This window comes from Prionailurus bengalensis, chromosome C1 (assembly GCF_016509475.1).
Source record: "Prionailurus bengalensis isolate Pbe53 chromosome C1, Fcat_Pben_1.1_paternal_pri, whole genome shotgun sequence".
Classification (NCBI taxonomy): Eukaryota; Metazoa; Chordata; class Mammalia; order Carnivora; family Felidae; genus Prionailurus; species Prionailurus bengalensis.
The window spans coordinates 31100763-31126302 of record NC_057345.1 but is presented as its reverse complement, the minus strand read 5'-3'; the positions used below and the strand labels follow the sequence as shown (position 1 = coordinate 31126302).

At 38.9% G+C, this 25540-nt stretch overlaps 1 protein-coding gene across 1 annotated transcript in view; it reads right to left on the bottom strand.

Annotated features, from left to right (window-relative positions):
* RLF (RLF zinc finger) overlaps nucleotides 1-18410 on the bottom strand; it is an 86034-nt gene extending 67624 nt beyond the window's left edge. The window contains exon 1 of the mRNA XM_043578719.1: nucleotides 18140-18410. Coding sequence (XP_043434654.1) covers nucleotides 18140-18376 — 237 coding nt within the window. The 5' untranslated portion in view covers nucleotides 18377-18410. The remainder of the gene's footprint in view (nucleotides 1-18139) is intronic.
* Between the last annotated feature and the right edge of the window lie 7130 nt (nucleotides 18411-25540).

Genomic DNA, 25540 nt, shown 5'->3' with positions numbered 1-25540 from the left:
AAAAGAGTCAGATGCTTACCCAACTGAGCCATCCAGGTGCCCCTCAATAAAGTTGTTTTTAAAAAGACATATGGCCCTTGGGGCGCCTGGGTGGCTCAGTCGGTTGGGCGGCCGATTTCGGCTCAGGTCAAGATCTCGCGGTCCGTGAGTTCGAGCCCCGCGTCGGGCTCTGTGCTGACAGCTCGGAGCCTGAAGCCTGTTTCAGATTCTGTGTCTCCCTCTCTCTGACCCTCCCCCGTTCATGCTCTGTCTCTCTCTGTCTCAAAAATAAATAAACGTTAAAAAAAAAATTAAAAAAAAAAAAAAAAGACATATGGCCCAGGAGGTGTCTGGCTGGCTCAATCGGTGGAGCATGCAACTCTTGATCTCAGGTTTGTGAGTTCAAGTCCCATGTTGGGTGTAGAGAGTACTTAAAAATCTTTTTTAAAACTTATTTTTATTTCTTTGAGAGAGTGCAAGCAGGGGAGAAGGGCAGAGGGAGAGAGAGAATCTTAAGCAGGCTCCACACTCAGTGCAGAGCCCAACGTGGGGCTTGATCTCACAACTGTGAGCTCATAACCTGAGCCAAAATCAAGAGCTGGACGCTAGGGCACCTGGGCGGCTCTGTCAGTTAAGCATCAAGACTTCAGCTTAGATCATGATCTCATCACAGTTTGTGGGTTCAAGCCCAACATCAGGCTCTGTGCTGACAACTCAGGAGCTTGGAGCCTAGAGCCTGCTTCAGATTCTGTGTCTCCCTCTCTCTCTGCCCCTCTCCCACTGTGTGTGTGTGTGTGTGTGTGTGTGTGTGTGTGTGTGTGTTTAGCATGCGCGCTAATCATTAAAAAAAAAGAGCTGGACGCTTAACCAACTGAGCCACCTAGGCACCCCAAAAATAAAATAAATTTTAAAAAAAGACATGGGCCAAGAAGTACACAAAATCATAAAAATAATTTAAATAAATTTTACGTTTCAGTTGTCAGATTTGTAATTTTTACTGTAAAAATGTAAAACCTCTGTGCATAAATATAAAAAAAATGAAAAGATAAATTGGAGAGAAGATAATTCCAAGGTATATGGCCAGCAAAAGATTCATATTTCATAATACAAAATTTCATAAAAACTATAAAGTAAAAGCTCAGTCGGTAGAGCATGTGACTCTTGATCTTGGGGTTGTGAGTTTGAGCCCCATGTTGGGTGTGGAGATTACTTAAATATAAAATCTTAAAAAAAATTTTTGGCTCAGGTCGTGGTCTCCCATGTTCGCGGGTTTGAGCCCCGCCTCCGGCTATGTGCTGTCAGCTTGGAGCCTGGAGCCTGCTTCAGTTTCTGTGTCTCCCTCACTCTCTGCCCCTCCCCTACTCAGGCTCTGTCTCTGTCTCTGTCAAAAATAAACATTAAAAAAAAATTTTTAAGGCAAATAACGCAACTAAAAAATGAGCAAAAAACAAGAAAAGGCAATTCACAGGAGAGGAAATATGAATAGCAATAAATATAACTAAACAGGTAACTCCTTACAAGTAAACAGAAAAAAGAAACAAATTAAAACCACAATGAGATACCACAGTCCACCCACCAGAATGGCTAAAATTAAACAAACTACACCAATTACTGGCAAGAATGTGGGGCAATGTTAACTTTCATACATGAATAACTGGCATAAATTGCTACAAATACTTTAGAGAATAACTTGGCAGTATTATAGTTGAAGGCAGGTCTATATATGAACTCAGCAACTCCACTTTAAGCATATACCCTAAAGAAATTCTTGTACCAATGTATCAAGATACATTGGGAAAATGTCAACCCCAACAGTCAATGTAAACAAATGCCTCAGGGTGCCTGGGTGGCTCAGTTGGTTAAGTGTCCAACTTTGGCTCAGGTCACAATCTCACAGTTTGTTGAGTTCCAGCACTATGCTGAGCTCTGTGCTGACAGCTCAGAGCCTGGAGCCTGCTTTGGACTCTGTGTCTCCCTCTCTCTCTCTGCCCCTTCCCCAATCATGCTCGCTCACTTGCTCTCTCTCTCTCTCTCTCTCAAAAGGCATTAAAAAATAAAAATAAATAAATAAAAACAAATGCCTCTAAGTCCATTAATAAAAGAATGGACAAATGAGTTATATTTACATAATAAAATACTATACATCACTGAAAAATGAAGGTACCAAAGCTATCCATGCCAATACAGATAAATCTTAGAAACATTCTGTTACATTTATTTTATTTTTCCATTATGTTGAATTTAAAAAGCTTCAGAAGAGGGTACCTGGGTGGCTTAGTTGGTTAAGCACCTGACTTCGGCCTGGGTCTCACAGTTCATGAGTTTGAGTCCTGCTTCAGGTGAACTAGAGCCCCACTTTGGGTGAGCCCCACTTCTCTCTTTCTGCCCTCACTCACTTGTGCCCTCTCTCTTTTTCTTTTTCTCTCAAAAAAGAAAGAAAGAAAGAAAGAAAGAAAGAAAGAAAGAAAGAAAGAAAGAAAAGCTTCAGAATATAGTACACCATTTAAGTAAAGCAAAAAACACATAAATGTGTTAAAATGCACAAATACTAAGTAAAGAGATTCAGGACAATGATTAAATACCAAAATCAGGATGGTGGTAGGAGGCAAATGAATCTATGAAAGGGTACATAGGTAGTCTCTATCATTTTATTTCTTAGATCATGCTCATTTTAATACACTCTCTACTACTTTGTATGTTGGAGATATTTTGTTTTTAACATATGCTGCAAAATTCTGAGCAAAACTGATTTTCAACCTAGATTCCTACACCCAGTCTAACACAAACAAGAGACAGGAGAGATCTCAGAAAGCTACCAGAGGGTGGTATTCCTTCAGATCCAAAGCAAGCGAGTAAAACAAGAAAAAGACACAAGGGCTAGGAAACAGAAGGGAGAGAAACAAAGACAAATACTAAAAAAAAAAAACACACAAAACAAAAACAACAACAAACAACAACAACAACAACAGAGGATAAAATGAAAATTAATTTGAAAGGGTAACAGATAGGGGCACCTGGCTGGCTCAGTTGGTGAGCTGACCTCCAGGTTAAGTTTGGGCCCCAAGTTGGATGTAAAAATTGCTTAAAAATAAATATTTTAGAGGGGCACCTGGACAGCTCAGTTGGCTAAGCACCCAACTCTTGGTTTCAGCTCAGTCCATGATCCCAGGATTGTGGGATTGCGCCCCGCACTGGGGTCTAGGCTGACAGCATGGAAGTGGCTTGGAATTCTCTCTCCCTCTCTCTCGGTCCCTACCCTGCTCATGTGCTCGTGCTCTCTCTCTCTCAGAATAAATACACATTTAAAAAATACTTTGAAAAATGATATAAAAGGGTAACAGATTAAGTACAAACTGTATAAAAAAACAAGAAAAATGGATGTTCCACTAAATCTTGACTGAAATGCAACACATAACATTTTAGTAATTCAAAACTTTTTCTATATACCACTGCTTTATATAATGAGATAATTTTCTTTTCTTTAAAAAAAAACATCCTGGGTATCCTTTCCTATCAATACACATAGCACTACCTTATCATCTGTTTAAATTTTATTTGAAAAAATACTGAAATACAGCAAAAAGGTAAAATTCACCTACAATCCCACCACATTAAAATTTTGTACACAATAAAGAAGTGAAAAATCACAACTGTATTCCATCTAATTTTACTCCCATTCCCCACATCCAAATAACCCCTATAAATAATTTGATACAAATGCTTTATAAACATAAACAAAAGCTTTCTAATTCTTTATAATAATCTCCTGGCCGCAGATGTCTTATGGTTTTGGGACGTTCAAAGGGTATTTATTTTTTGGCATTTCCAAACCTAAAATAAAAAAGATTTGTGGCATTCTACTCCCCCTTAAATTAGTAAGGTCTTCCCTTCTTTTTTTTTTTACATTTATTTTTGCGAAACAGAGTGTGACAAAGTGTGAACGGGGAAGGGGCAGAGAGAGTAGGAGACACAGAATCTGAAGCAGGTTTCAGGCTCTGAACAAGCAGTCAGCACAGAGCCTGATGCGGGGCTTGAACCCACGAACTGTGAGATCATGACCTGAGCCGAAGTCGGACGCTCAACCGACTGAGCCACCCAGGCGCCCCAGGTCTTCCCTTCTTAAAAATATAGTTGCTTCAAATTTTCAATTTGGCAACCAAGATCAATGAAACTGATTATAGAAAAGTGGCATGAAAAATTGTTTCTTTATAATCTGTACTAATTGGAAAAGAGAAATCATGTTCAATATTCAAATATTCAATGTTCAAATATTTAAAACCACTTATATTAGACCTCAAAATTATTATGCAATAATAATAGTTCCTGTTTCACTTATGTTCCTCTTACCTAAGGACAAACTAACTGGAAGGTGGATAAATATATATGATCAAACACTGACTACTGCTCTACTGTATCAATAAGCAAACATAATACAAAAATTGTTTAACGTTTATCTTCTCTACTAGATAATAAACCCAGAGGGCAAGAACCACATCTGTTTTGTCATCAGTGCAGCTCAGAATCCAGCAAACTGAGTAGTATATAGCAGGTATTCTTATAATTACTTGCTTTTGAGGCTTCGCACTATTATTAAAGGATATGCTAAATTATTTTTGAAGTTTGATTAAGATAGTTTCTCAGATACGTATCTTTGAAGAGAGTGAAACAATTGTATATTAAAACAGATTTGGGGTACCTGGGTGGCTCAGTTGGTTGAGTGTCCAACTTCTGCTCAGGTTATGATCTCATAGTTCATGAGTTCAAGCCCTGCATCTGGTTCTGTGCTGACAGCTCAGAGCCTGGAGCCTGCTTCGGATTCTGTGTCTCCCTCTTTCTCTTTCCCTCCCCTGCTCATGCGCTCTCTCTCTCTCTCTCTCTCTCTCTCTCTCTCTCTCTCTCAAAAATAAACATTAAAAAAAACTTAAGGGGCGCCTGGGTGGCTCAGTCGGTTGAGCGGCCGACTTGGGCTTAGGTCATGATCTCGCGGTCAGTGAGTTCGAGCCCCGCGTCGGGCCCTGTGCTGACAGCTCAGAGCCTGGAGCCTGCTTCAGATTCTGTGTCTCCCTCTCTCTGACCCTCCCCCGTTCATGCTCTGTCTCTGTCTCAAAAATAAATAAACGTTAAAAAAAATTTAAAAATATAACTTACTTTAAAAAAACAAACAAACAAAAAAAAAACAACAAATTCAACTAAGTAGATTTGGTTCCAAATTCTAACTGCTTCATTCAAATCCTTGTAAAGGAGAGCAACATAATGTTGACCAAACTGCACTTCTGGGAGTTTTTAAAAGAAAATGCTTAAAAATAAATAAATGAATGAATGAATGAACGAATGAATGAATGAATGAAAATGCTTAAACCCTATTTTTTACAAGGGTGTTCACATCAGATTAACGACACACTAGTCATGAATTTTGTTTGGTGGTAAATAGATATGTCAACGTTCAGAATTTTATTGATATTATCACCTATTCTTATCCTCGGCTAACATCCTACACTGAGAGGGAGTTTCCCCCTTAAAAGTTTTAAGCTGAAAGGGGAGTGAACTAAATAACTTCTAAACTTCTTCCCTCAAACATGTTTATAAAAACATGGCCACCTTTTTTCAGGGGCTCAAATCCAACGTGTTATAAATTCAAATCACTTTTTAAAAAAGTTTATTTATTTTGAAAGAGAGAAACAGACAGACAGACACAGAGGGATTGTGAGTGGGGGCAGGGGGCAGAGGGAGAGAGAGAATTCCAAGCAGGCTCCGTGCTGCCAGCACAGAGCCTGACCTGGGGCTCTATCTCAAGAATCATGAGATCACAACCTGAGCCCAAATCAAGAGCTGGATGCTTAACCAACTGAGGAGCTACCCAGGCACCCTTCAAATCACTTTTGATATGCACAGATTTCAATAAAATGAAATACATAATTTAAATGGCAAATAATAAGCCAAGTTAAAACCAGTAGTCAAATGAATCAAAGAAATTTTTATATAGAATGATTTGTTAGTTACAACAGGTCAAATCCATTATATCCACTATATGTGGATCCCAAAGGACATCCATATTGTTTCAACATAAAAGAAATTTACTGTAAATTACACTTCCAATCTACAAAGCTCATCATAGGCTCTCTAAAACTATATTAGCAAATGCTCTATAAACATCTAGGAAACCTTTTTTTCCCCAGTGGGCTGTACATTGACAGGAAAATGGTGGAAAGCTGCTCTACATGAAATATTTCTTTAAAACATTATTAGTGATGAAATGGATATAAAGAAATTGATACACTAGGTACCTATCTGCTACCAAAAGTTATGCTAAGAGCAGTGTTATACTGTCCTACCTGATATTCACAACCACCTATCAGGGAGCTTTCTATTACCCCCAATTTTAGAGACAAGAATAGAGATCCAAGGCAAAGTTTAAAGTCATAAGAATGTTAGAATGAAATCTCCTAACTTCAAATCTACTTCCTATTAGATATGTTCTTCATGTCATAAGATAGTAAAACATTAAGACTGCCCAAATTTGATGTCATATCCACACTTACTGTTAGAACTTTATGGGATCATTTGTTCTAGATTTAACATTTTCATTTACCAAGACCCTTAAAGACTGTAATTAAGATTTCACTTTGAAGAAAGAAGCCAAATAAGGATAGTAAACATAACTAATGTAAACAAATAACTTCAGTTCAAATCAGTAGAGTGGTTTCCACTGGGATAGGCATTTACCCTACAGAGAGAAGTAATAACCCATTGGGGGCAGAAACATAATACTAACACTTATTTAAATGACTTTCAAAAATCTTACCACTTTTATGTTTTTCTGTGGTTGCTTATAACATATAGGTACGGCATAAATAAAACATTATTCATTTATTTCAATAAGGATATGTAAGACCAAAGTCTGGAGATGACTTAGAAAATAATCCTTAGCAAACAGTTTTCAAACGAATTATATAATTTCTAAGGAGAATCAAACCTTAAAGATCATCTGATTTGAGCAGCAATCTGAAGTCCCCAAAACAAACTGATTTGGCCCAAGGTCATACATACATTCAGTGACACCTTATTTGGTAACATAAAAATAACAATATAAGAAAAATTTAGCTAATGGAAAGCACTAGGGCCTTTCCAGTTATTCAGCTATGACTTAAGTCTTCCTAGAGTCTAATAGCATTGATACATAAAACATCAATAAATGTCTGTTGGAAATGAGTAGACCGACAAATTTCCCACAGCAACAATCACTAATTTATATCATACATTCCAATGGCTTCAGATTCTTGAGAACCTCAAAGCAGCATGGGATCTTAAGATTACATGATCATACTCAATGATTAAACACAATCAAATTTTAATGACTTTTAGCCGGGAATACTTTAAAATACAGTTATGTAAAATATAGTAAAGACAAACCTCACAGAAAAAAAAATTCAAATATCTAATACACATGAAAAACATACAAATGCTACTCAACTCTTTGTAGGCTAGTATCCACCAAAATTTAAAATAAACATTCTCTTTAATACAGTAATTTCAATTCCAAGAATTTATGCTATAGGTATAAATAACTAGTGTTTGATGTTTAAGGATATTCACTGCAACCTTACTTATGATAACAATAAAAAAGAACACAACGGTTTAATTACGGTACATGCTCAATGTGTGTCGATATAGAAAATTGTTCTCATTAAATTAAAATATAAATCACAGAAGAGTATTTGAGATTTTAAGAATACACAAGAGACTTAACTCTTTTGGGGAGTGACTGGAGGGACTGAAGGCAGAAAAGGGCTTTTATTTTTTCCTTTCTGTAGCAATATATATTTTTCTAGGTAAAAAAAAAATTTTTTCAATTAAGAGTGTTGAAGGTTTTGCTACCTGCAGAATTTAAAATCGAGGCAGTTTTCGGGGCACCTGAGTGGCTCAGTCAGTTAAGCGTCCAACTTCGGCTCAGGTCATGAACTCGCAGTCCGAGAATTCGAACCCCGCGTCAGACTCTGTGCTGTTAGCTCAAAGCCTGGAGCCTGCTTCAGATTCTGTGTCTCCCTCTCCTTGACCCTTCCCTGCTCACACTCTGTTTCTCTCTCTCTCAAAAATAAACATGAAAAACATTTTTAAAAATATTTAAAATCAAGGCAGTTTACAATAAAATATTATACAATTTTTTAAAGTAATAAACGTGTGTATTCCACAAGACAGATTATCTACAATATCAATATATTAAGTTTTAATATATAAGCTCAACATTATTTTTCTAAAAATATATACATATATAGAAAAACTCTCTAAGTATATATTCCCAAACTGTTAACCTAAGAAAACTATTAACCTAGAAAAATGTAGTACTGAAGTATTAGGGTATATGTGACAGTTTTCATCCTTTCCTCTCTTCTTTTACATTATTCTAATTTTTTTTACATGAATTTTTTGGACAATTAAAAAATCCAATATTTAAGCAATCTTGAGAAAGAAAAACAAAGGTGGAGGTATCATAATTCCAGATTTCAAGATATACTACAAAGCTGAAGTGATCAAAACAGTATGATACTGGCATAAATACAGACACACAGATCAATGGAACAAAATAAAGAGTCCAGAAATACATGCACGCTTATATGGTCAATTAATCTATAACAAAGGAGGCAAGAATATGCAACGGAGAAAAGACAGTCTCTTCAGTAAATGGTGCTGGGAAAACTGGACAACTACATGCAAAAGAATGAAACTGGACCACTCTCTAACATACACAAAAATAAACTCAAAATGGATTAAGGACCTAAATATCCTAGAATCCTAGAAAAGAATATAGACATTAATTTCTCTAACGTCAGCCCCACCAACATTTTTCTAGATATATCTCCTAAGGCAAGGGAAACAAAAGCAAAAGTAAACTCCTGGGACTACATCCTTTTGCATTTCGAAGGAATAAGTCAACAAAACAAAAAGGCAACCTACTGAATGGGAGAAGATATTTGCAAATAACATATCTGATAAGAGGTTAATATCTCAAATATACAAAGAACTTATACAATTCAACACCAAAAAACAAACAAATCCAAATAAAAAATGGGTAGAGGACCTGAACAGACATTTCTCCAAAGAAAACCTACAGATGGTCAACAGACACATGAAAAATTGCTCAACATCTCTAATCATCAGGGAAATGCTAATCAAAACCACAATGAGATATCACCTTACATCTGTCAGATTGGCTAGAACCAAAAAGACAAGATATAATAAATGCCGGAGAAAAAAGAACCCTTGTACACCATGGGAATGTAAATTGGTAGAGCCGCTGTGGAAAACAGTATGGAGGCTCCTCAAAAACTAAAATTAGAAGTACCATTTGATTCAGTGGGCACCTGGGTGGCTCAGTTGGTTAAGCATCTGACTCTTGATTTCAGCTCAGCTCATGATCTCTCATGGAATTCTCTCTCTCTACACTCCCCCCACCCCCGCAAAGATAAATAAACTTAAAAAAAAAATCTTAAAAAAAATGACATACCATTTGATCCAATAATTCCACTTCTGGGTATTTACCTAAGGAGAAAACATTAACTCAAAAAGATAGACACTCCTAAGTTTACTGCAGCATTATTTACAATAACCAAGATACAGGGCGCCTGGGTAGCTCAGTCGATTTAGCAACCGACTTGGGCTCAGGTCTTGATCTCACAGTTCGTGGGTCTGAGACCCACATCAGGCCCTGTGCTGACAGCTCAGAGCCTAGAGCTTGCTTCGCATTTTGTGTCTCCCTCTCTCTCTGCCCCTCCCATTCATGCTCTGTCTCTCTCTCAAAAATAAATATTAAAAAAAAAAAGATATAGAAGCAACTTAAGTGGCCATTAGCTGACAAATGCATATACATACACACAATGGAATACTACACAGCCATAAAAAAGGGTAAGACCTTGCTATGTGCAACATGGACAGACCTAGAGGGTATTATGTTAATTAAAATAGGGCAGATTGAGAAAGAAAACTAACTTATGATTTCACTCATATGTGGATTCTAAAAAACAAAACAAATGAACAAACAAAAAGCAGAACTGGACCTATAAATACAAAGAACAAATAGATGGTTGCCAGGGGGAAGGGAGGTAGGGCAAAGGAAAAAAAGGGTGAGGGGGATGGGAGACACAGACTTCCAGTTATAGAATGAATAAGTCATGAGAATAAAAGGCACAGTAAAGGGAATATACTCAGTGACACTATAATAGCATTGTATGGTGACAGATGGTAGCTACACTTGGAGTAAGCATAGCATAACATATAGAGAAGCTGAATTACTATGTTGTACATCTGAAACTAATGTAACACTGTGTGTCAACTATACTCAAATAATTTTTTTAGTTTTAATCCTTATATATACACGTATACTATATACATATTTTCCCAAAAATCAGAACAATACACCAAGCTATTCACAGTGAGATTACATGGTGGTTTCACTTTCTGCACTTATACATCTTGTCTTAAGCTTTTAGAATGAGCACATACTAGGCAGGAGTCACAAAACTTTAAATATATATCTATCTATATATACATATATATATTCAGTTTTATTATTTTAAGATACTTTATGTATTCTAAGCATATATGTTAAAAAAGCAAATTAAAGTAAATGAAATTATGAATAAAAATACACCTATTTTATATAACCATGTATCACAAAAATGCAATTCCCAAGCTAGGCCATTCATTCCAATATACCCAGCAATAATTCTTAACGCCTGTCCATATTAATAAAGCATTATTGTGCTGGCTAATGTGACACACTCCGGCTATTTCCTTGGGAATAAAAATACTATGAAATCAAATGTCAGCATGCTGAACTAATAGATCCCTCCCAAAAAGGACAAGAAAGGCATTAAAAAAAAAAAACATATTAAAGAATTCAGACAGGGGCGCCTGGGTGGCGCAGTCGGTTAAGCGTCCGACTTCAGCCAGGTCACGATCTCGCGGTCCGTGAGTTCGAGCCCCGCGTCAGGCTCTGGGCTGATGGCTCAGAGCCTGGAGCCTGTTTCCGATTCTGTGTCTCCCTCTCTCTCTGCCCCTCCCCCGTTCATGCTCTGTCTCTCTCTGTCCCAAAAATAAATAAACGTTAAAAAAAAAATTTTTTTTTAATTAAAAAAAAAAAGAATTCAGACATAGCACAAAAGTGAGAAGAAATAGACAAATACATTAGTTCCCAAGCTAGCTATGTTGCAGAGATAAAGGTAAACCCAGATGAATAACCTTGACCTCAAGATATGTCTAAATAGTATTCATTTCTAATTTACAAAAGTTATAATACATTGAAATACTTTTCATATGTGACAATAAGTATAATTCAAAACCTGCAAAAACTTGGAGGGAAATTTTTTTCATAAAAAGCTCACAGTCATGTTTTAGGCTGAAAGTAGGGAATCAAAATTCAGTGGTATATAGAAACATAAAGGAATCCACTCTTCCACATAGTGTTTTGCTTTACTATAATGAAAGAAAAACATTTAATTTGGGGATGATATCAGGTTTAGAACACAGCAAAATATTAAATGTCCCAGACCTGCTAAGTTTGGCAAATGCTGCATAACAATGTCTCTCTAGGAGGTTCACAATGCATCTTAACATATATGACACATAAAAAAATATTTATCCCAACATTATCCTAACTTACATGAACATAGAATCTTTAATTCAGTAAGTACTTACTAATACATATAACTCATGGAACAAAACAGTTTAGGAAATGCTGACATAGGAAAAAGAGCATGGACTTTGGAATCTGAAGACTCTGTCACAGCTTACTCGCTGTGTGACCCCGGGAAAGTTTATTTCCCTGAGCCTCAGTTTTCTATCTGTAAAATGAAAATAAAAAATAACACCATCTACCTGAGTGCTTGGCACATAAAAGATGATTGATTAATTGATAGATAGAAAGATTGACAGATAAATAAATAACCCCTCTAATTTTTCATGTAATGGTTTATATGTTGGCTTTAGGGATCAACAAAAGTTTTAGGAATCTATTTTTTTGTATACAATCTTGCTCAATCCCTTATCTATGTTCAAATTTTCCAGTATGATATCAACCATATCCAAAATAAATGTTTCAACCTGGCTAAGCAAACCCTGTTGAAAAGCTCTTTAAATATTTGTGGAATACAAGCAACCATGGGAAATTCTTAGAAAACATAAATAAGGGGCACCTGGGTGGCTCAGTCGGTTAAGCTCCGACTTCAGCTCAGGGCATGATGTCCTGGGTTTGCGCCCCGTATCAGGCTCTGTGCTGACAGCTCAGAGCCTGGAGCCTGCTTCAGATTCTGTGTCTCCCTCTCTCTCTCTGCCCCTCACCCCCTCAAAAATAAACATTAAAAAAAAAAAAACCATAAATAAAATTTAGTTCTACTCTTTAGTAATTAGGATACAAAGAACAGTAAGACCTGATCCCTGCTCGGAAGCACCATAAACTGGCTGACCAAAACATGTCCCTATTTCTTAATAAAGAAAGGTAAGACTTGTTACTCTTAAGAAGTCTAGTCAGAGATTTAAGGAAGCGAGGAGATAAAAGATCAACAAATATTGACTAAGTACCCATTAAGTGCCAGGGACAATTCTAGGCACTGGGTAAACAAAACAGTCAACACATTCTTGACGCTTACATTCCAGGTGCAGAGACAGATAAATAGACATATTTGTCATAGACATCAGATAGTAGTCGGTGATTTAGAGAAATATAAAGCAGTGTTCAGGAGTTGAAGGTGATGGGGAAGTGTTGTTTTAGACAAGACAGTCAAGGAAGGCCTCTGGGAGAGGTGACAGGTGTCTAGAACTAAGTGAAAACAAAGCACACTTTAGTTGACCAATGCCTTTGCAGGCTTGAAACAAGTGGTGCTTTCTACTTAGATTTTTTATTAAAATTGTTCAGAAGAGCATGAAGCACAGGTAGACACAAAAATCACTAGTATGAAAGAGACTGGGTGGTACCAAGTAAATGACAGCATCCAAAATTCCCACTGCTTCATAGTCACATTTATAATTATGTTTTGGTCATATGCGGTGCAAAGCTAGTTTATGCCATTATAACCACCTGTCATCTAGTTTCTATTTAGAATGCACAAAAAGAAAAGGTAATGTATTAAAAATCCTTTAAAATAAATGAGAAGTAAATCTCAAGAGTTTTCATGGTCACCAATCTCAAGGAATTAACTGAAACTCCCCATCTCAACATTTCCAAACTGTTGCCTTATTAGGCTGCTAACTCTTCTTCAATGCTATAATGCCTCTAATTTTCTCCCTCCAACACTACTCCTCATTCCACACATGTAAATGTGTACCTTGTATGAATGTAGGCTAAGTTCACAAGTACGCCTCCAAGAGATGAGCAAAGAGTGTCTATCCTGTTCCTTTATCCTGTTTCTTATGATAAAGTTGCTTTTTACATCAGATTTTACATCAGGTGTTTCTTTTGAAGTACTAACCTCTTCAGTATATCATGAAGTTCTACAAAATAATTCATTCAACAAATTAGTTTTGTGTGCCAGGCATTGTATTAATTGCTAGGTGCCAAGTATACAAAAAAAACTAAATAAGACCTCTACTCTTGTTGGTTTGCTAGCCAATACAAGAGACAAACATGGAAACAACTATTCAGGTACCACGATTATGTACAAGATGCTACCGGAGTACACGAAGAATCACCTCATTCTGTCTGCTGCAATCATAAAACACTTCTCAAAGACTTAATGTTTGAGCTGGTCTTAAAGGACAAATAAGCAGATGGAGAAGGGAGGACCCTAGGTTAATCAGGCAGACTTAGAGATGGATACTGTAGTAAAGGTATTTAAAAAAAAAAAAAAAGAAAAGAAAAAAGGTTGGAAAGGTGGGAGCTGGGGAAGGGGAGTGGGGGCAGTGTCCAAATTCTAAAAGGCTTTGTCTGCCAGGTGAGGCTGGTAAGTCTGAATTCTATCTTGTCTTTGGCGTAAGAAACCATTGAAGAATTTCAGGGAACAAAGTGACTAACGAGATTATGTTTACAATTTAGAAAGAATACCAGAATGGAGTGTAGATAAAGTCAGTCAGAAAGCAAGGGAGCTTGGTGAAGAGGTTGCTGCAACAGGACATTATTTATGAAACCTGGACTAAGCCAGTGACAGCAAGAAAAGCAAGAGTTAAAAGTATGTACAAAGCATCAAAAGAAGACAAACATCTAAGAGGAAGTCTAGAGAAATTAGAGAAAGCTTCACAGAGGAGACGGTGTTTGCACTGGGCCCTAAACAAGGAAAATTCGCCGTATAGAAAATGAGAGAAAAAAGGAGAGAACAGCACAATGAAAGGCAAAGGCAGACTACTTGACCTGAGATCTTGCTAAAGTATCCTTCTGGAGATCAATCAATCGGTAAATATTTACCAAAGCCTAATATGTATCTTGGATCTTGAGGAATCAAATGAAAATTAAAGTCAGCTTTCCCAAAATAATGTACTTGGAGAAATTTTGGTCCAAGGACTCCAAGTAAAATACCTCTGAATAAGAGTAGGATTATGGTGATGGGATTGGCTAGGTAAGAGCTGAAAAGTAAACTGGAGTTAAGGGGGTGAAGACTTTCTATTCGAAGGCTAAGAAATCTGGAAAACTAGGACAATTCCGGGAACATTGTTTTTTAGATTGTCTTATTTAGTCCATAAACAATATGTTTACATAGATAATAGTAAGTACTATTATTGTTCCATTTACCAATGAGAAAACTAAGGGTTAAAGAAAATAACGTACCCAAGGTCACATAGCTAGTTTAAATGGTGAAGCCAGCAGACCCTTTGCATTCAATCACAAATCCAGGAGAAACTGAAATATATGCAGTACTTACTTACTTTAACTCTTAAAAATCTATAAAGTCACTATTAGTCTAGAACCTAAAAGTTTCATATCAACAAGATTTATTCATAAAACTACTTTGCCTGGTATTCTCAAAGTATAATCATTCACCCAATAATTTCAAGTCTGTTAATGTTACTTAAAAAGCTTTCAAAATGTGTATTACAAATAGAACTACCAGTTGTAAAACTTTAGGAATCTTGATTCCCAAAATATAGCAAAAACTTGAGAGGATAGCCATCAATTTTTCAACAAAACAAAGAAAGACTATTTTCTGGAGTTAATCTCATCCACACTGTTTGGCAGACAGTGTTTTCAGAAAAGAAATTGAGGGAAAAGAGGGAAAAGCCACATCCCATTGTCATTGAATACAAACGTTCACTGAATACAAGTTGACCTAAGTATCATTTTCTTAGTAACTATTACTTTTCAAGTTTCGTTTTTATCATCTTCACAAACTTCTGAAAATTGAAAACATGCCCAGAATGAGACAAGCTACTCTATCCTTTCATATGTTGGTTTATTTCTTGATTTGGTGCAATTCCAAAGATAGACCCATTTCTTTTAAGTACTGCAAGAGCTGGAGAGAATATGGTCCCAGCCTGTTGCAGGAGGGATGTGCTTGGTACATCTAAATCTCTAGATTTCTAAACTAAATACCTGATGAAAATACTTTAGTGGCAGTTAAGTATCCCGGAGAGCACAAATCAGGCCTTTATGATGCTACTACCTATCTTTACACATTAAGTGCTCCTAGAGGGCATGTTCCTATATCCAGCACTTAGTGCAACGTCAGGCACACCACAAAGAGTGGATGAATAAATCTTATTCTGCCTTTCAAATGTGAAACCAAGAGCTATCCAACCAAATCTGAATGGTGAAATTGTTCCTCCTTCATCATAAAATGTTGAATTTTTTTTTCTGTATTTGGTGAACAAGGGCACCATGAGTTGATTTTATCTGGACTACTGGGAAAAAATGTGACCAAAATATTCTGACAAATATTGTGAAGAGTTGTATATAAACTTTCTCTTCTACTGTTTGTATAAAGCATTATAAGAAGATAAAGGCCAGGAAACAAAATAAATTCCATAGGCACAGTGTGTCCAAGGTTATTAACTAATAAGCGGTAGAGTCACAAATAGGACCCGACTAGCTCCCAATCCAATGTGCTTCCTATTATAACACATCATGATTACAGGAACATCTTTTCTTATTACGTTTATTAGTCCAAAAAAGTGTTTGGGGAAAAACCTCAGGCCAAAGGAAATCTTCACAGAAAAGACAAATTACAGAGGTACTTTGCTTTTTAAATTCCTCTGTGCCCTTACATTTCTAGGTGTCACCAAGACTCAAGACATTAAAACATTCAGTTAAAATGAGATGAGGGCTGCAAGCACTAGGCATAAAGCAAAATATATAGATATGTAGATATATACATGGTATCCTCTGACAAGCTTCAACTTAAGTAGTTACATCCATTCTTGTTATCTTTCTAAGATAATAACACAAGCTTAGAAGACTTCCCCAAACCCAGATTTCTTCTCCTGTCGTCCTCCCCATTACTCCTGTCCAATCAGCTTCCCATTCTCCCAAAGCTTCAATTTTCCTTCTCATCTCTACCTTTGGCATTCAAATGCTCCCTTCCCCTCCCCCTACAGTCCCAAGACTCATTTTTTACCTTTCAGCCTTAGGGCCTTCCTGGACCACCCTATCTAAAGAGGCCTCTCCCTCTTACTTCTAAGTACACAGTACGGTCCACAGTTAAACTTTTAATTTGTTTTTACTAGTTAATTGTCATTCCATTCCATTAGGATGTGCCATGATGGCAATCCCCTTACCACTGTCTCTACAACACCTCCTTTTCCATCATTACCAAAACTGTTCTGGAAATACTGTTACGTCTACCACCTCCTTCCAACTGTAAGCTCATCATGGGTAAGTGCTGTCTTACGTTTCCTCAGCACTCGAGGAAGTGCCTGGCATCATCCAACGCAGTCAGTAAAAGTTCGCAGAATAAATGTATTAAGCACCAATGCTCATTACTAGCATAGAAGCAAAGAAGAATTACACCGGGACACTTCCTAGTGCAGACAAATGCTGCAGGTTGTAGACATAAAAACTGCTAATGATACAATGTATAGAAAAGATGAGCATGGACAAAATTCCATTCAAAGAGATGAGGTGTCTCTGGCTCAGCAAAGAGGAAGGAGAAAAGCAAGAAAGCAAGCCAATTTTTTATTTTCCACTGGACTAAGAGAGCAAAATTGTCCCCCCCCCCAATTACAACTTTGTAACAGCGCAATGTATTCCGCACACTCAACTACTCATCAAGAGTCCAAGTACCAACATACTACCATTATTTTGCATTCTCTCAGATACACCAGGTGAGGAGCAGAGGGTTGGTCCTGAAACCCGATAGAACAGCAGAAGTAGAAATAATAACGGCATATCTTTAAATTTATAGACAAAAATCTGGAAGTGACCATGGAGACTATAAACTAAACATACCAATAAATATGTATGTAACCACAGGTTAGGACCCACTATAGCACAGAAATGGTCATACCACTGCCAAGAGACCACACTCCACATCTTCCTCAATCCTCTTCCACTCAAAGACCCTAAATAGCCACCACTAGCTCACTAGCCTCACTGCTGATAGCACAATCCTCAAAGGAATCCAGAAGAAGAGAAAGAACAGCTTAAAAGTCTCCCCACCCCGCCTCTCAAAAATAAATAAATAAAATAAGAAAGAAAAAACACAACACAACCAACCAATGGGCTCCGCAATCACTAATGAGAAAGCCCAAGACGCCTTTCAAAGCCAACTGTCAGACCTTTTAGGGGCCCAGATGACGTTGACTCCAAAGAGAAGTCTCTGGCCCCAACACATATCTCCGGATTATTCAGGAAAACTCAGGTTTTCCAGTTTGGAGATCTGCACTCAAAAAAGGATCTCCCAGCAGGAACGAGCAATCAATCTCTCTGGAGGCAATGGCGCTCCAACCAACCACCCGGCAGGGGGACAGGCAACGGCGACAGGGCACGGCCCTTCCAGGGAGCCGCCGGCGCCCTCCGGGTTCTCAGTCTGGCCCAGCGCAACCCGCCCTGGCGGTGACCAAAGTCGGGCAGTGGTGAAGGGGGGCCAGCGGTCGAGCTTCCCGAGCTGGGCCTTCCCGGCCTGGGGGCGCGGCGAGACACGGAGGTGGCGCCTCTCAGTCCAGCCCCGGCTGCGGCAACCGATCCGAGGCCTCTTCCCCTGGCCTCCCCACCCCGCCGCCTTCAGCCAGCCAGTCAGCCCCTCACCTGGCAGAAGCTCCGGCAGTAGTTCAAAGATGAGACCTCCGACACCTCCTGCTCCCTCAGCTCTGTCTCCAGCTGCCATAGACACGGTCGCAGTCCCGGGGCTCCCAGAGCCGGAGATGCAGGGCGATGACCCCGAGCCATGGACTCAGTCTCGGTTCCGTCCCCGGCTCCGGCTCCTGCCGGAGCCTCAGCCCCGGCCCCGGCGGCGGCGGCGGCTTCTCCCTTTCCGTCCGCCATCTTCCCACGGCCCAGCAGCGCGTAGGCAACCAAGCCACGTGATTCAGCCCTGGCCCCGCCCCCGTTCGACCACACGTGGTGACGCACTCCTTGGCGACGCGGGCGCGGGTCGGATTCCGTCACTGGGTTTCTGGGTGCTCCTCCTCTCGGCGGCCTTCCCGACAGCCGCCCTGGCAACAGCCTGGCGGCAGCTGGCCAAACACCTACTTCTCTCAGCCTTTCCAGACTCTCTGGAGTCACGGGGTCACCGAGCTGGACATACATGTAGACATAACCTAGACAGGAGCGGCCTGACGCTTAAGCTGCGATCGGAAGGAAGAGAGAATATGGATCCCCCGGTGGAAAGAAAATAAGCAAAGGTTATGAAGACTAGGTCCGTGGGAAGGTGGTTTATAAGAATGGGCACTACAAGTCAGTAGGGAAAGGATGACCTCTACAGGAAATGGGGCTGAGGCAACTTTTTCAATAGGAAGAAAATTTAGATTTCTACTTTAAAAAAAAAAAAATTTTTTTTTTAACGTTTATTTATTTTTGAGACAGGGAGAGACAGAGCATGAACAGGGGAGGGTCAGAGAGAGGGAGACACAGAATATGAAGCAGGCTCCAGGCTCTGAGCTGTCAGTACAGAGCCCGATGCGGGGCCCGAACTCACGGACCGCAAGATCATGACCTGAGCTGAAGTCGGCCGCCTAACCGACTGAGCCACCCAGGCGCCCCTAGATTTCTACTTTAAACCATATCCAAAAATAAATCCCAGGTGGATTACAGGCCCCGAAATATTTTTCAGGAAATATTTCTTTAGGATATCAAAATAGGGACGAATTTCTTAAATAAGCCCCAAAAAAGCACAAACCGTGTGAGAAAATATTGTTAGATTTGACTGCATTAAAATTAGTTAATTCTGTAACAACAGAAGTTTAAGAAGATGCAACACAAAGACAAGCCAAAAACTAGATGGTATTCAAATATATAAAACCGCCAAAAGATTAATATCCGAAAAGTTACCCAAATCAAAAGGAAAAAAAGCAAACAATCCAGTAGGAAAGTAAATAAAGGATATACAGAGCTAGTTCACCAAAACATCAATAAGAATGACCAATAAACCCGTGAAAAGATGTTTAACTTCACTGTGACCATCAAGGTACAAATTAAAACAATATATGGGGCACCTGGCTGGATGAGTCAGAAGAGCATTTCACTTTTGATCTCAGGGTCATGAGTTCCAGCCCCATATTGGGTGTAGAGATTAAATAAACATATATATATATATATATATATATATATATACACATATATACATATATATTATATACACATATAATATATATGTGTATATTATATATATACATAATTTTATACCCATTAGTACCATGTTTTAGGATTTAGAAATATGGAACTTATATATTGCTGGTGGAGGCATTAATTGGTAATCACTTAATAAAATTGAATATACACATGTCCTGTGACTCAGCAATTCCTCATAATAATAATAGTTGATATTCATTGAGATAAGGTTTTTTATATATTTTAACCCGTTTAATCCTACTAACAATACCATGAAAAGTTACTATTTTTACCCTCATTTTATAATTCAGGAAACAGACATGGAGACTTCAAGTAACTTGACCAAAGTGACACAACTTGGAAATTATGGTGCCCGGAATTCAATCCCAAGTAGTCTGCTCCAGAAACGGATCTCTTAGAGGTGCCTGGGTGGCTCAGCTGGTTAAGCAACTGGCTCTTGATTTTGGCTCAGGTCATGATCTCATGGTTCATGAGATTGCCAGGCGTTGGACTCTGCATTGGGCTCTGCGCTGACAGCATAGAGACTGCTTGGGATTCTGTCTCTGCCCCTCTCCTGCCCAGGCTTGAGTGCTCTCTCTCAAAATAAATAAATAAACTTAAAAAAAAAAACTACCATAGAATCTGACCTCTTAAAAAAATTTTTTAATGTTTATTTATTTTTGAGTGACAGAGCACAAGCAGGGGAGCAACAGAGAGAGAGAGGGAGATACAGAATCCGAAACAGGCTCCAGGCTCTGAGCTGTCAGCGCAGAGCCTGACACAAGGCTTGAACTCACAAACCGTGAGATCAAGACCTGAGCTGAAGTCAGACGCTTAACCTACCCGAGCCACCAAATCTGACCTCTTAAACACTATGTTGCCAATGTTCATTGCAACACTATTAGTGTTCAACAGTACACTAAATGTTCAACAGTAGAAAGATGGAAAAACAAATTACGGTATATTCACACACAAAAAATATACAGCCAGTAAATGAATGAATTAAAACTTCATACATCAGCATAGTAAGCTGCATACATCAACATTGATTGATTAGCACCTATTATGTGCTGGGCACTTTCCCAGCTAACAGAGATTCAGAGAACAACATATTTTAACAGACAGATGTGGCTAAACATTAATGTGTTAGATGTAGGTAATAGGCACATGATTTTCTATAAAATTGTCTGTACTTTTTTGTATCTTTGGCATACAAAATAATTAGGCCTAAAAAAAAAAGGCAGGATGCGGTGGGGTGGGAAGAAGATCAGTGTATCTGTAATGTGGTGCAAGGCAGGGCAGGTGGTGGAGATGAGGTTGGAGACGGAGAAAAGGGCCAGATAATATAGGACTTTATAGCTCAAGGCAAGCAGTGGGGATTTAAAGTGTGACAGGTAACCACCGAAAAGCATTAAGTGGTCATATGATATCATCTGATTTACACTCCTGCTGCCACCACGTAGAGAAAAGGTGGTAGGAGGCAAGAAGGAAGACAGAGAAGCTATTGCAGCAGTCCCAGTAGTAAAGGTTAACAGATTAAGGATACATTTTGGAAGCAGAACCAACAGGCCGATGCTTTGTTTATGAGGAGTGAGGGAAAGAGAAGAATCTGGAATGGCCTTCAGTTTGAATGGTTGGCAAAGATGCTTACTGAGAAAGATGGAGACTAAGGAGAGGAACAGATTGGGAAAAGAGGGAGAGAGAACCGAAAGTTCTGTTTGGGACGGGTTAATTTTAATTTCCCTATGAGACATCCAAATGGATGCGCTTGGATATATGTCTGTGGGCAGGGTTGGAGATGCAGAACCATCAGTGGTCATGCCACTGTTACAAGACAACAACAGACAAAAACCACAAGACTTCTTTCACTCCACCACATCCTCCCCTAGTTTCCGTCCCACATCTCTGCTCTCTTTTGTAGAAAAACTCTTGTAAAGAGCTGGCCAAATCCTCTATTTGCACTTTCTTCTCATTTTCTCTTGAACCCTTTACAGCCTGGCTTTCATCCCCAGTCCTCGCTGAAACTGCCTTTTTTTTTTTTAATGTTACCAGTAATTTCTACTTTTGTTGTCTCAAGTGGCAAATTCTCAGTCCTTTATTTAGTCTCTTGGCAGTATTTGGCCTTGTTGATCATTCCCCAGTATTGCATTTCACTTGGCTTCCAAGTCTCCATACTTTCCTGGTGTTTCTTCGTGGTTTCTTTTCTTGCTCTCCCTTCTCTTTCTGATTTCTAGCTGTCCCAGGCACAGCCTTTCAACCTCTTTTCTATCTACACTCATTGCTGTACCCATCAAGTTCTTTTTTTTTTAATGTTTATTTATTTTTGACAGAGAGAGACAGAGCATGAGCAGGGGAGGGACAGACAAAGAGGGAGACACAGAATCGGAAGCAGGCTCCAGGCTCTGAGCTGTCAGCACAGAGCCCGACATGGGGCTCGAACTCACAGACGGTGAGATCATGACCTGAGCCGAAGTCGGACGCTCAACGGACTGAACCACCCAGGCGCCCCTGTACCCACCCAGTTCTAATACCATTTACATATTTAGGCCCATTAAAACCATCCAAGAAAGGCCCTGCCCTGGCAAAAATCCCTCTCTCTCTCTCTCTCTCTCTCTCTCTCTTTATACACACACACACGCACACACACATACACACAAACTATATTAAAGAACACATAGATTTCTCTATCTTTCAAGATCCAGCCCTCATCACAGAGTACAACCCTAAGGGTGCCTGTGTGGCTCAGTTGATTAAGCATTCAACTCTTGATTTCAGCTCAGGTCATGATCTTGCAGTTTGTGGGTTCGTGTCTTGTCATGCTCTGTGCTGATGGTGAGGAGTCTGCTTGGGATTCTCCCTCTCTCTCTGCTTCTTCCCTGCTTGCTCTCTCTCTCTCTCTCTCTCTCTCTCTCTAAATAGAATAAATAAATAAACTTTAAAAAAGTACAACCCTGGGGCGCCTGGGTGGCTCAGTCGGTTGAGCTTCTGACTTTGGCCCAGGTCATGATCTCACCGTCTGTGAGTTTGAGCCCCGCGTCGGGCTCTGTGCTGACGGCTCAGAGCCTGGAGCCTGCTTTGGATTCTGTGTCTCCCTCTCTCTCTAACCCTCCCCCGCTCGTGCTCTGTCTCTCTCTGTCTCAAAAATAAAATAAAACATTAAAAAAAATTTTTAAGTACAACTCTATTTACTTTTATAACTAGCATTATTCAAACTCCATATCTTTTGCTCTGTGTCCTCAAACGGAAAGGCACCAAAAGAATTGAAAGCAAGGATTTGAGCAGATATTTGTATATGCATATTCACAGCAATATTATTCATAATCACCAAGAGATGGGAAAAACCCAAGCATTCATTGAAGGATGGATGGACAAACAAAATGTGGCATATACATACAATGGAATATTGCTCAGTCTTAGAAAGGAAGGAAAATCTGACACATGCTACACAATAGATAAGCCTCAAAGACATTATACTAACTGACATACATAAATCACAGAGATAAATACTGTGTGATACCACCTAACTGAGGTACCTAAAGGATTTAAAATCAGAGACAAAAAGTAGAAGAGTTGTTGTAAGGGGTTGGAGCAAAGGAGAACGGGGAGTTAGTATTACATATTTACTGAGTTTTGGGGCACCTGGGTGGCTCAGTTCTTTAGCACAGGTGCAACATATTCTTGCATAACCAAGTATTATTTCCCAGTAGTAGTGAATGTTCCTTTTTACTGTTGTTGTTGTTGTTGTTAAAGTTTATTTATTTACTTTGAGCGAGAGAGAAAAGGAGAGGGACTGGCAGAGGGAAGGGGAGAGAGAACCCAAGCAGGGTCCGTGCTGTCCGCACAGAGCCCAACTGCATGAACCCTGAGATCCTGACCTGAGCCAAAATCAAGAGTCAAACGCTTAACCAACTGAGCCACCCAGGTGCACCATGCAGGAATGTTTTTGTTTTTGTTTTTTAATTGCCTCTTTACCTGTTCCGATTCAAGGTGTGGAAACAATTGGTGATTTAGTACAATTTCCCATAGTGGCTGAAAAAAAATTCTGCAATGCTAAACAATTCTTTTGACCGTGAAATTTTATATCATGTGTGTATTTGTCTAGTTGTAATGAATGGAAAAACTGGTTCTTTACATTGTCAATACTCAATGAATTGGGAATGCATTGGGAATAACTTTGTATAAAAACATTTAATAAGACAATTTGGTTTTTAAAGGCTAACTTTCTATTTCCTGCATTGTTTATACAATTTTGATTTAAAATTCTGATATTTTGGGGGGTGCCTGGGTGGCTCAGTCGGTTAACCGTCTGACTTTGGCTGAGGTCATGATCTCATGGTTTCTGAGTTCGAGACCTGTGTCAGGCTCTGTGCTAACAGCTCAGAGCCTGGAGCCTGCTTCAGATTCTGTGTCTACTCCTCTCTCTGCCCCTCCCATGCTCATGCTCTGTCTCTCTGTGTCTCTCAATAATAAATAAATGTTAAAAAAAACCTTTTTTTAATGTAATAAAATTCTGATGTTTTTGTACTTTGTTATTTTGAATTTTAATAATCTGAATGTTTTAAAGCAAAAATAACATTTAAAACACAAAAAGCAATTTTTGACAGTTTCTATTTTCTTCTTTTCCTTTTTTTAAAGATTTTATTTTTCACTTATTTATTTATTTTTAAAAATAAGCTCCACACCCAACGTGGGGCTTGAAGTCACGACCCTGAGATCAAGAGTCGGATGCTCTAGGGGCGCCTGGGTGGTTCAGTCAGTTAAGCGTCTGATTTCAAATCAGGTCACGAACTCACGGTTCCTGGGTTTGATCCCAGCTGTCTGTGCTGACAGCTCAGAGCCTGGAGCCTCCTTTGGATTCTGTGTCTCCCTCTTTCTCTGTCCCTCCCCTGCTGGTGCTCTGTCACTCTCTCTCTCAAAAATAAATAAACATTTAAAAAAATTAAGAAGGGGCGCCTGGATGGCTTAGTTGGTTGAGCGTCCGACTTCAGCTCGGGTCATGATCTCACAGCTTGTGGGTTCGAGCCCCGCATAGGGCTCTGTGCTGACAGCTCGGAGCCTGGAACCTGCTTCGGATTCTGTGCCGCCCTCTCTCTCTGCCCCAACCCATTCGCATTCTGTCTCTGTCTGTCTCAAAAATAAGTAAACATTTAAAAAAATTTTTTTTAAATAAGAAAAAAAAAGAGTCAGATGCTCTACTGACTGTGCCAGTGAGGTGGCCCAACAGTTTCATTTTAAACTTATCAAAATATATTTACACTTTGTACATTTTGAATACAATTATCTTTTATTCTCAATCCTTTTTTAGCTCATTATTCCCACAGATACAAACTATGTGAAAAATTTTATTATAACAATATGATTAGTGATTTTGCTAAGGCAAGAAAAGTTAATTGTATGGAATAAATATGTAATCATTTATCATGTATTTTATAATTTATCTAAACATCCCTGATCCATCAATGGAACAGTCAGACAGGTATGATAGTAATCAAATTCACTTTTTTTGTGATATTTAGCCAAAATTTGGCCACAAAAATCACAATTTCATTATGTGTCCTTTTAGGTTTTATTGTTGTAAAGGTATATTTATCAAGACAGAAGGATAGAACATGTTTTATCTAACAGTGTGATGTTAAGTTAGTTATAACTTTATATAGTTAGACATGTGGTATATGGACCACCATTTGTGCTCTTGGTCCTGACCCTGCAAATACTAAGAGTGAACCTGCTAACCATTACCACTGTACTGATGTCCAGACTCTGCCTCCTAACTGTCTCCTCTACATATCTAGCAGGCAGCTCACACAAAACTTATCCAAAGCCTTTCCTTTGTCAGTAAATGACAGTGGGTTCATTTGGCTGCTTAAGCCAAAGATTTGG